Source organism: Gossypium raimondii, chromosome 3, assembly GCF_025698545.1.
Source record: "Gossypium raimondii isolate GPD5lz chromosome 3, ASM2569854v1, whole genome shotgun sequence".
Classification (NCBI taxonomy): Eukaryota; Viridiplantae; Streptophyta; class Magnoliopsida; order Malvales; family Malvaceae; genus Gossypium; species Gossypium raimondii.
Window position 1 is genome coordinate 29,663,748 of NC_068567.1, and position 12,927 is coordinate 29,676,674.

The window sequence follows — 12,927 nt, forward strand, 5'->3', positions numbered from 1 at the left end:
AAAGTTGATCAGATATACAAGTCTTACGTTTTGTTCTTAGACATATGTACATGTCCATACTGGCACATAACCCATAACAGATAAGCCGGTTCCATAAATTCATGCCAACCCAGCCCCCACCGAATTCACATCTTAGTATTAGTTATATTTTTATTTAAATTTAATTATAAAAATTTTTAAAATTACTTTGAATAGTAAACCAGACTTTTCATCCTAATCAACCTCTAATTGTAGATTATTAAAAAGAAAAAATCTTACATTACCCTTGGAAATATAATATTACTACGGTGCATCTATATATTAACTGAAGAAAAAGAACAGAAAATAACTTCAACTGTAGCTCTCTTTTTTCTTACAACTTTGTACAACATGCCATCAGTAAAATGAGATTTTCCTAAAATAAAATACGGAAATAGTTCACAAATTAGCTTAAGTTCAAAGTTGTGTATATAGATATATATACCTGCTCACAAATTTTGCACAAAATAAAAATTGACAATCCGTGCATAATATTGCATAATATTACATTTGCTGCAATTTGGTGGTAAGAATCGAACCTTGATCGCGCGATAAATTTAATTGGCAATTCGCCCTCCGAAAACTCCAAATATATTTCCTTACAAGGATCATGCCAGATCTATCATTTTATACACAAATTAGCTTATAATGATAAGCAATCCGATTTTTATGAAAAATTACCTGCTTCAAGCCTCTCCGGTGAGATTTGTCGTGGCAGATGACAACTCAGGGCTGTAATTCCAAAGTTCTTTCAGCTCTCCTCTCACCAAACCTAATATAACCGTAACACCTGCAAAACCAGAGAAGAAAGCATGAGCAATGGAGAAAGGGGAAAATGACTCAAATTGAGAAAGCATATGAAATCCTTTTACTGTCCGGACCGTCCAGGTGGAATCAAAAGCTTTGTTACCTAGTGTACAAGGAACAAGATAGAGGAGTGCCGGTTGACCATGTCCATTCATTAGATATAACCCTAGGTATGTAAACAAGAGCCCTGCAATATGTGGAAATTGAAACAATTAAATATCTTTCTACAGCTTCATAATAGTTATTTCACTGCTTTCCAACTTGGCTTTTAATGGAGTCTCAACCAAACTAATACGAGAAAAAAACCTCAGATCATCATTCATTTTTAACAAATCAAATATCAAGGTTTTGGTACTTACATGCAATCAAACATATTATGCTCAAAAACCTAGACAGCATGTAAAACAATTCAATATTCAATTTGTTTCTCAAGATGAACAGTATTTTAAAATCTAGAACCTAAAGGCAATATTACAAGTGTCTATGTGTGTGTGTGTGTGGGTTAACGATGATAGACTCGTTTCCCTTCAAGAGGAAATTTCAACAGCAAAGATCTTACTTATTCCTGTAATATCAACCTCAAAGAATAAAGCAGGTGATTCCATAGGACATTGTCAGTGCCAATTTGAAACAGATAAAGGTAAAACAGATATTTGAGATCAAAGAACTTAAATCTCAGGTAAAACATCATCAAAATCATTCCTGAGTTAAATAAACATTTGTAGGGAAGTTAGACTAGGAACAAAAATTGCAAAGATAGAAACATCAATCAACTGAAGTCACATGGTAAGCCTGATGAAAACAGTTATATTTCATAGACAATATGTTATCCTCACTAGGTGGGTAAATATAGCTTTGTTTGGTAGAGTGGATAGGAAAATTGGAAAGATGAAAAATTGAAAGGATAGAAAAATAGAAAGAAGGAAAATATAATTTTTCTTTCCATAGGTGTGTTTGGTAGGAAGGATGGAAAATATAATTTTCTTTCCATCCATTACTGGGTAGAGTTGAAAAATAAAGGGAAAAAAGAACATTTGAAATTTTAAACTAACATACACCTATCTCATTTTCTCTCCTCTCAGCATTTTAATTTGGAAGGATTGATTTTTATACATTAGGATAGAAAATGATCATCCCTCCTATTTTCTTTCCTCACTTATCTTTTCTATTATGCACACTCCAAATTTATTTTCTTTCCACTTTTCAACTCCCTCCCATCTCTCCACTTTTTCATCCAACCAAACACACCCCAAGTCTTATAACACAGTTTAGGAAAAAAATATATATTTATACTATATATACTATGTCAATCCAACTCTTCCTTTTGCTTGAAGTACCCATATCCAATAATATTTGGACATGGGTGTTGGGATATGGCCCTCCAAAGACCCTCCAAACACATGGAAAACCTTGGAAAAGATTTAACATACTTGTATCTAACTCTCACATCCATGTTAGAGTAACATAGTATGCATATATAAATAGCGTATGTATTAACAAAATTATGATGCATGAACACTCACCAAATCCATAGCCAATTATCAACCACAGAAAGTATCCACTGGCAAGATGCTTCTTGTATGCTTTATCGTATCTGAGACAACCAAACAGGGAAAATAATCATAAACCCGTAAACAAAGAAAAGATTAAAACCCTTAGGGTGCATTTGGGTGAGGAATTTGTAAGAGGGATTTCATTTGTATCGAGGTTTTCAAAATTCTAAAAATGAATTTACTTGTTTGGGTAAAAATATATCAAGGAATTTCAAATTTTGCAATTAATTTCAAGAGGAAATTATAGCTCAAATTCTTTCATCAAATTCCACCTGAATAGGTGGTTTTTCGAAATTCTAATAATTTTGTTTGATTTAATACACATTGTTCCACTATAAGATAAAAAGCTTAAACTTCAAAATTATTGCTTTTATTAATTATGATATATACTTTTAAAGTTTATTTTATTAAAACTATTTATAAATTTTATAAATATAATGATATCCATATTAAATTTTTATATTATTTATTTTAATATAATTATTATTCTTTTATAATTATTTTTTAAATTTGTAAAATTCCAATAACCTAATTTTTTTTTAAATATCGATTATTTATCCAAAGAAAGCAATTACAAATCCTCGCATTTTGAATTGCTAAATTCCAAAATGCTAGCATTTCAAAAATCTCAGATTTTAAAATCCTTCATCCAAACACACTCTTAATAAACAAGGGCTTTTAAGTCAAAAGACCAGTATGCAATATTAACATTAAAACTCAAAATTGACACTAAAAACAGTTCAAATGCTGACCGAAACAGCTTGACAACACCTAGTTCAGTGACCGCTATCAAACCAGTTATTTGCATCTTGGTATCAGATGATGAAAGCTAACAAAATAAAGGAAAAGAGTACCTAAAAGCAAATGCAACGAGCAAACCAGGAAAGAGAATGTCACCGAATCCAATCATATCATAACCACCCCATGGATCAAAAGCTCTCGGAACTCTCAAAAGCATGGGAATTGATTCTCCACCACTATTATCACCTCGAGCAACCTATTAACAGGAGCAAAATGCCAGAGATCAAAGCTCATCCTTGAACAGTCACCTTACATTGTCTTTAGTTTGACCAGATGTAGGGCCACCTGGGTTTATGGGTGCTTGCCATATGCCAAAACCACTTCTATTAAAGTGGAATTGCAGGTAAGAAGTAAGATTTGACAGTAAGTATAAACTAGTGTGGTGTGTAATATATATACATATATGTGTGCATATATTTATGCACGCATATAAATACAGGGCTGGATTGACCAACTAAATCAGTTTAGATAAGAAGTAACTCCTCAAAAACATTGGCATCTAAAATGCTACTGATTCCTTTATGCGGTATCAAAGCCTCTTTGAACTAGCGGTTTAGAGTTTAAAATAATAAACAAATCCAATACAAGCATGTGACAGACCAGATTGACTTACATTTCATTGGACTCATTCACAAGGATGTTTGAGTTTAAAAACTTATTCTCAGCCCTAAACCAAATAACATAGGCTAACTAGTTATTTGACAGGAAAGATTGATACAAATCTATGATTGATAACATGATTTCCGATGAGAGATGTTCTCTATTACACAAAACAGAAAGAAACCAGAGAACATAATCACCAAAAAAGGAAGAGGTAATTACCAGGTTAAAAGAAAAATACAATAAAATCAATTTTGCAACTCCAATAAGGAGCCCTAAAAAGTAATCTTAAGAGTAAGAACCGTCCATATTTTGTAATCTAGAAATCATTTCTTTTAAGTCAACGTAAGAAGCATGAGAAAAATCATAGATTCAACCAAACCAAGGAATCATCCTTCGTTCCATCAGCATATAATTGATTGTGTTATTATTATTTATGTCCATAAGAATTACTGCACTGGCTAATCACAAGGAAATCAAGGGACCATGCTTTTCCATATAAACAATTTTTTATGAAAGATGGTATTGAACTGAGTAATGAGAAAAGGTGCTGCTGCTCCATTAGATGCAAAGATTCAATACTTTCAATGCAGTCAAAGCAAAAGATTAGTCAATTACTTTACAACAATTAACACAAAGCAAATTAATTTCAGTTCAACAACCAAAAGGGTAAAGACTTACTACAATCATCACACTCTGATGGAATATAAGTGGCGATAGGAAGACCCAGAAGATGTCATAAACAAATGCACAACAGAGAAGCACTGTAGCAACCTGGTTCATGAAGAACTATTAGGGCACGGACTAAAATATATTTTATAAATAGATGATAAAGAAACCATTCTACCTTGATATTAGGTAGTCGAGCCAACTGTAAGACTGTTATCATCAAACAGATCCCCTTTCAAACAAAATATATATCAAGGTCATCAACAAATGCAAAGAAAAAGGCATCAGAACAATGTTGGAAAAGTTAATACTAACCTCAAGCTACTCAAAACAACAGAGAAATAATTAGGTGAAAAATGGATATCGTTGGAATTCAAATGAGAGATACTAGATAACATTTCCTTTAAACCAGATTATGGCTACCTACCTAAGTCAGCAATTTAAAGTCCACTGCATTCCAGTACCGTTTAGATCCGATTCTAAACATCGTTCTAACTCTGATTTTATGACCTGAGTCTCAATCCTATTCCAAACCTTGTAATACATTTCTAATTTCCAATACCCTAAACATCATTCACCATAAAATTTAAATCTCAAAACCCTACTTGTTTCCCTGCAATAGAATCAGTTAATTGCCAATTTGATAAAGCCATCTTTCTTGTCCTGATATTGGCATCCACATATTCAACATATTATTAAGCAAAGATATTACACTACAGAGAGTGCTAAATATTTGCATGTTAGAAAGTATGATCAATTCCCAAAACATCCATTACTGGAATGCAAAGTGGCAATGTGGAGACTTACAAGAATATCTTGGCCCACCCATGAATATGATTCTCGCCGGTTGACAGCCCAGACAACAGCAAATATCAAACAGCACAATGCAACCACAAATGAGACAATTGAAACCTCCCCAAAGAGGGGCAAATTCAGTGTCTTCTGCGGACAATTTCTGCACTTTCTGCTAGCACACTTAAATCAGAAACAAGAACAAAAAGATACTAAATCTTGTAAAACAGCTATGTGACAGGTTTATAGCAAAGACAAGTAAATTTCAAGCATACCTCGCTATAGGCGTCATAATGCAAGTATGCATTCCCTGGAAAAAGAAAAACCCTCAACAGATATACAAAAGATTTCCATAAGGGAATACATCACTACGACAAAAGAGAAAGTTTAAAAATGACAAAAGAAAAAAGGGGGGGAGGGGGGAATAGCTTTTTCAATACTCTGTACATCACAGAAACTGATGTTTCAACATAAGATATTCAGAAGTACCGCAGTGAACAGCAACCCAGTTATACATTTCTAATCATTACTTGTATACATTTAATATCCATTGTAATATATTAGGAGGTGCTATATTTTCTATATCGCATTTCCATTTTGCAAACCACCAGCTATAAAAATGTTAAGAAAAAATGGAACACAGCTAATAACATTAAATGTGTATGCTGTTTTTGACATGCTCTGTCTAACCATTGGCAGATTTGAGCATACATCCAAATATACATAATAAATAACACATAAAATTCAAACACAAAAGTAACTGTGTTACCTGAACACCACCAATGCAGAAGAGTACAATCAGCAACCAAACAAACCAAGCAGACATGAAAAAGTAGAGTAGCACCAGAAAAGTGGAAGCCGTTATAACAAAAACTATAGCACCCTTTACACTAATATCAAGGATTTCCTTGTCATCATCATCGCCTGTTCCAGCATTAGGAGATTCCTAGTCAACAGCAGCAGAAAAAACATCACTTAAATTTCCTTTCAAGAATAAGATGCTATAATGATGGAATTAGAAAGAAAAGCAAGAACACAGATACACTATGAAAAGGGAGAGATATGAATGGAAATTGGTATGGTTTCTTCACTTGACAAATCAAAGCAGTATATGCAATAATAGTTGTCTGTTGATGATGCAGGAATAATCACATATGCATTTTCCTAATTCCTTGCTAAGGACACTAACTCACTTAGATGCAATGTGCCAACATAAGAATTTTATTGAAAAATGAAGCAAACACCATACTACCCATCAAACTGGACTTTTAGATATATGACAAACAATATGGACGCTAATCATCTACCAGCTAATAAGATAATAGAAAAATATCTAGAAAGAAAAACAAAAAACTTAATTGTATACTGCCAACCAACCAGACCCACCATAAACTTTGAAAAGAAAGTAACAAAAATAACCATGTGAACAATACAAACTGATTTGAAGCACCAATCAAATGTCTTAAAAATTCAATTGCCATGAATGTCATTTATATGAAAATACTAATAGGTACTCAAAATTTTAGGAAAACCTAGACGATATGCTATACATCAGAACCAATTACTCCCAATATTATAGGTATCAACAAATATCTATAAGACACACATAAACAAAGACCTCAGCTATAAACTTCATAACAATTAACAGAGATAGAATATGGTAAACCTTAGATAATTCATTATAGCGTTCGTCAGAATTCTCAGAAGTGCCAAACTCTTGCCAAAGTGAAGCAGTAACAATCGTGCCAACAGCCAATGCCCACAAAAATATCACTGAGAAATCCACAATCGGACGAGTTGGTGCATATAATAAAAATTCCACTGCATTGGAAAACTAAAATGATTTAGTTTATATGAATCATTATATGAGAACAAACTTAAAAGATCAGAAAGAATGTATGCATCCAAGAGGTGCATGTATATACACCAAAAGTAAAAGTAACATCCATATACCAATGTATTTCAATGTACCATTTCGGATTTTCATTAGTATGTTTAAAATAACTTTTGTTCACATATAACTTATTTTCAAGTTCTCTAATAAAATCAATGATGTCAAGGCGAGCACCTAGGCGCTAAGGCGTAGCGCAAATGGCCATTACTGCCTCAGTCACCTCAAGGCGAGGCGACTTCAATCAGGTGCGCAGCTGGTGTACTTTCGGGCGCCTTTGATGCAAAGCCAAGTGCAAAAAAAGCGCACTTCACTAAAGAGCCGTTCCATTCTCCTGTTTATATATATATATATATATATTATTGTGGCTTTTAAAAGAAAATTATAATAAAATATAATAAATGACTTTTTTTAATTAATTATTGACCTAATTTTATTATATAAAAACATAGTTAACTCCTAAAAGTTAAAACTTTTCAAGAGAAGGAAGATAAAGAAAATTTAGTGCTAGTTTCTAATGATGATATCTAATTTCGTACTAACAGTGCTTTATTTTACAATACATTAAGTAAATTATTAAACTTAAACTATTGAACAATGTTTTGAATTTATAAATTGAACTATATTAAAATTTATCTTTCTTTTACTAATTAATTAATACTTATTAATTATATGTATTAGTTACATATGTTTTTTTATATATTTTACATATATATTTATATTTATAAGCTTGCGCCTTGGTTTACTCAGGCGAGCGCTTTTTTTGCTCCTCAGGCTATATAAAGGTCCTAGCGCCTTGAGTGCGCTTGGTGGCCTTGACAACATTGAATATAATATATATTACATACATACGCAACTATGCCCCCATCATACACATCTATATGTTTATTTGTTTGAATTTTCAAAATTATAAATGTTTAATATCCAAAATTTTAAATAAAAATATTAGAAAATATAGTAATTATTGTAAATCAGATGCAATAGCTTAATTTAAAGAACATGTCTTTGAATGAAATTATTAAAAAGAAGTCTTTACTAGTTGATTAAAAAAATCAACCAAGTGAACAATGATTTTTAAAAAAACCAAAATCTTGCATCAATTGACTCGTACAAGCTGATAAGATCAGTACAGAATAGCACACAAACCAAAATGGTAAAATGCTAATATTGTACTGAATCTGATTTCTTCAAAACTTGTGCTTACAGCCGATAAAATAGGAAATTGAATGACACTAATGATCAAGGTTATGATAGCAACCATGGTTGAACTCAGCCATTATTGCAGGAGAAGCTTCGGTCTTAAGTAATTACGCTTAAGTTGGGATTAGATAGAAAAATGAAAAAGATAAAAATATATATATATATACAGACATGAAAATAATGAACATTGTTTGGGATAGATGGTGCAAACTGAAGCAGATTGAACAGCCACCTGCAACTGCTATTACAGGCATAATATTCTTTCTTTTCTTAAGTTTCTCTGGCGTACTTCTCAGTCAGCATAAAATTTCAATCCTTCAAAGATTCTACTGGAAAAGGTAACACTCTCAACTCAGACCCGAATTCTCTATATTATTAAGCATTCTAATCTTAGATATCCAATGACGTTATTGTGTGCTTGAAATTTCACACACACGCACGCACACATGAAAAATAAAATTTTAGTGCCAGTACAGTAAAGATATCCTGGTTTAAGTGCATTCTGTCCAACATCATCATACCATTTTCAGAACAAGATATCCTGGTTTCTAACAATCTAGAAAATAGCTCATTTGCATCTGAAAAACAAAAACAAAAAGAAAGAAAGATATTATATGAGATCAAGTGTTTACCATGTTTCTCTTCCATGGATTTGTTAATTGCATCCCCAGCTGATTTCGGAATCATCACAACAGGTATTGAAATATTTAAAGATGTATCATTCTCAGAACAAACCATCTTGTAAAGTTCTGGATATATTAACAATAATCAATCATCAAATTGAACTTCAAAATGAAGTTTAAAATACGAATAGCATATACCAGCAAAAAAAAAAAAAAACTATAACCTTCATTGTCATTTATCACCAGCAAGGCTGAAGCACCTCCTGACTGTGCAACTTTTGCCTTAGTTACAAAGTCACAATCACCACGTATGGACAAGGCTACAGAACCAGTTAGCTGTAATCATAAAATCCCAACAATGATGAGTCAGATTATAGTGCTTATGAAACCATAAATTTTATTCAAAACTTCTATAAAGTATCATCCCCAAACTTCATAGGCTTACATGGTCCTCCCAGAGCTAAGAGAAGTTTAAGAGAAATAGAATTTAGTACACCCCTAGGTGGTTTCTCCTCCCCCCCCCCCCCTTCTGATAAAAGAAGTTACATGAGTACTTATTTTAGTAATTCAGTCATACGTACACCACATACCCACTATATGGATGAAAGAAAAAGTTAAGACGTAGAAAACAGTTTTCAAAGAGAAGAAATCTCTTATTGGAAGCTTTTTAAAGAAAAAGTGGATAGTTTTTCTAGGAAGAAATGTGTAGTTTTCTAAAAATACATCTCTCGATAGAATAACTGAAGACAAAATTTCTGTATTTTATTTTTTATATTCTGGTTTAGTTGGTTTCATGGTACTTTCATTTATTAAACTCGTGTCACTTAACTTATAACACCAAATTCAATAAAATGTAAATAGCATAGATGGCTTACAAATTTCACCATATTTAACTTAAGCAAATGTACTCCAACTCAAAAAAAAGAAAAAAAACAATTCTTGGCATTGAAAGTTCACCAACAAATTTGTGAGAAATGATAAATTGAGACAGAACCTTTGAAGAAGAATTAGAACAGCCATTTAGGGGATTTGAGAAAACAGTAGGCAATTTAGAACTTTTGTTGGCTTCCTCAGGCAATGATGCTCCAAAGCTCGCAGTTATCCCAGACAAATCTTCACCTTCAACACCATCAACCCAGATCTTTACCTTGACCTAGAAGATTTTAACTTAGTTGTTAAGAAATTAGGATAAACATATACTAGTACCCTTTAGCACTCTATTACTCTAAGATATGAAACTCGGACTAGCCTACCATATCAAAATCTCACATGCTACTTCTCTGTTATCGATATTTCCGAATATAAAGTTTGAACACCAACCAATAAAATAATTGGTCTATTTCATGGTATTGCGGAACTCTGTAAAATAACTGTAAAAGCCTTCAGATAATAAGCAAAATCACAAAAGTAATTTTGTATCACCGACATAACAGTTGTACAACATTATTTTATTCGAAAGAACTTTTGGTTTTGCATATATTCTTCAAAAGAACCACACAAATTTGATGTATCCCCGGAACTCAAGTTTCAAGGTCGATCATTCAGTACTTTGTACTGTAGTAAAATTGTCCTATAACAGCTTATTACGCAGCAGCATAATGTTCCAGTTAAAACTTTCTTCTTTACATTTTTGCACCCTTCAACACTTGCTGGTTTCAAATAATTAGTAACCAGATTCATTCCTTCTTTTAAATTACTAAATGATTTTCAAAACCCTTCCGCTTTTTTTTAATCCAAAACATTTTCCTACATAAATGCAAATTATAAAGAACCCAATTTTTGGAACTCCTAGCTTGTAACAATCCCGATCAAGCAGATCATTCGAATTCCTTTTCCAGAATCTTGTTTGTAATTATTTACCCATGGAACTCACAAGCCGCAAGCTAGTTGGCTGCAACTGTGGTTCCCAGTTTAAATTCCATTGTCAGAGAAAATCCCTACAGAAATCAAACCTCAAACTAACCAGAGCAACAATTCTTTCCATTGTTTTCTCAAATTGAAGGAAAAAAAGACAATTTGCTCTTTTTCCTATTCCTATTTCTCTCTCAATCTCTTTCTATCAAACCCTAAAGAATAACTAATGCAGCTAATAGAATTTGAAACTATTCCAAATCATTTCGGGATGTAGATCCAAAATTAACCAATTAAAATGGGGAAAAAAAACTTTTTATCAAATATAAATGTCATAAATACTAATGATATAAGAAAAAAATGAAATAAAATGAAATTACCAATTTGAAAGGGTTGTTGCAAGCAGGTAGCTCAGGGCCGTCGTCCTGGGAAGCACCGTCGGCGGTGGCAACAACAGCAAAAGACGAAGTCACGAGTAACAATAAAGGAAAAGACACCACAAAACGGCGGCGGATCCCCGGAGGAAACGACATGGTTGGTGTGTGAGTCTTGGATGAAGCGACAGAGGAAAATAAAAAATTAAATTCAACTAAAAGTCTTTTCCGTTTTCGCTCCTCTTCTTGAAGGGAAGTTTTTCTCTTTTATTTTTTAGGGTAATCTTGAAGGAAAGTTAAATGAACGAGGACCAGAGCAGTAAATTATATAATTCTTTATTATTTTCTCTTTTTTGTTGGGTAAACTGTAAAAATAGTCACTTATGTTTAATTAAATTTACGTTTTAGCCATTAATATTTAAATTGTTACCATTTAATCATAAACTTTATTGATTTGTAAATGTTAAGAGTGTGATGGTGACGAGAATGCTAAATCTTTAAATTTTTTAAAGTTTTTATTGTTGGCCCAACACTTATTTCTATTTACATTTTTCTTTTTCTCCTCCCGAAGTTTATATTCTCTCTTTTCATTTTTTATTCTCTCTTCTTCTTCTAACAAACCCTAGCCATTGTCATTGTTAAACCACCACGTCTTGTCGTCCTTTAGTCTTTCTTCAGCTAAAGAAATACATAAAAATGTTTCTCCTTCCTAATCTTGGACCTCCCATTTGTTTTCTAAGATCCAAAACCAAAATCCTTAAAAGAAACAAAAAACTTTCGAGCTTCCCTCAAACAGGTCTTCATTCTTCGTTATTGATTGACCATGGTTCGTTGATATATTACTCTATTCATCAGTGCCTCACCCCTCATGTTCAGGTTAAGCTTTCGTCTATTCGTTCAAGTTTTTGTTTAGGGCTTCTTCAAAACGGATTTCTTTCACTACTTGATTTGTTTTCATTGGTTGTTGGTTTTGGGGTTGTGTGGGTGCTGAGTAGTTTTTAGAGTGTCTCCTCTTCAGATGGGTTAAATTGTGCATTTATATGATATGGTTATTATTCATAGATGTGATATAGTAGGTAGATTCCCATGCATGTCGACACTTACCCTAGTCTAGGGTTAACACGTGTTTGCATGATGTGGGTTCACTTTTATGATGGTGCGAACCCACATCATGCGGTCTCATCATAGAAACGTGCAAACACCTTACTACGAACCCAAAATGTGAACCTCATAAAGTACGGGTCAAGACCCAATTGAGTAGTCGGGTAGCGGTCGGTAATAGTGAGTATCATAACAATTTGTCTCTTGCTTGGTTCAAAGAAGAGTTATAAAGTGACTCTTCTTAGAACCTGATTTTACGATATGAGAGGTTACATGAGGAGAAGCTTATTACATAGACCTTGTGTTTTAACTTGTAATAGACACTTCGCTACGTGTTAAGGAGTGATACAGCTATACACAACTGATTGTGCCCCTATTCTCAGATACATGAATCGTTAAAGTACAAAACCCTTTTAAAAGGAGGTTGCCTGAGCCCTAAAAATTAAACTGTTTGAATTCGAGATTTTAGAGAATGATAGAAGGTTGCGCGTGGACCAAGATCGAGTTGCGAAGTCACGAAAAACTCCTATGAAAACGCTAGACGCTTGGATCTGAAACGAAACAGAAAATTAAACTTGAAATCAACAAATCTGAAATGAAACACCCAAAACAATAAAGAATCAGCCAAGAATTGAAACACTTATTAA

General features: G+C 32.9%; 1 protein-coding gene across 2 annotated transcripts; it reads right to left on the minus strand.

Moving 5' to 3' along the window:
• Nucleotides 1-325: 325 nt before the first annotated feature.
• Nucleotides 326-11,441, minus strand: LOC105794027 (signal peptide peptidase-like 3). 2 transcript variants are annotated; one of them, XM_012622988.2, is made up of 15 exons: nt 11,186-11,441; nt 9,949-10,107; nt 9,179-9,290; nt 8,964-9,080; nt 6,907-7,061; nt 6,010-6,186; nt 5,516-5,550; nt 5,256-5,412; nt 4,627-4,680; nt 4,461-4,553; nt 3,233-3,375; nt 2,349-2,419; nt 929-1,012; nt 700-808; nt 326-616 (listed from the first exon to the last, which is right to left on the minus strand). In XM_012622988.2, the coding sequence occupies exons 1-14, from the start codon at nt 11,336-11,338 to the stop codon at nt 705-707; spliced, it is 1,614 nt and encodes a 537-aa protein (XP_012478442.1). In that variant the 5' UTR covers nt 11,339-11,441; the 3' UTR covers nt 326-616; nt 700-704. The 2 variants fall into 2 exon arrangements, with proteins under 2 accessions (XP_012478442.1, XP_012478444.1); XM_012622990.2 differs by having other exon boundaries at nt 326-637.
• Between the last annotated feature and the right edge of the window lie 1,486 nt (nt 11,442-12,927).

Excerpts from the sequence above, each read along its gene's own strand:
- LOC105794027 (XM_012622988.2), bottom strand. The coding sequence starts at position 11,338 with ATGTCGTTTCCTCCGGGGATCCGCCGCCGTTTTGTGGTGTCTTTTCCT. Across the intron at positions 5,551-6,009 it reads TCTGCATTGGTGGTGTTCAG|GGAATGCATACTTGCATTAT; the intron begins GTAACACAGTTA and ends TTCTTTTTCCAG. Across the intron at positions 3,376-4,460 it reads ATCAGAGTGTGATGATTGTA|GTTGCTCGAGGTGATAATAG; the intron begins GTAAGTCTTTAC and ends TCCTGTTAATAG.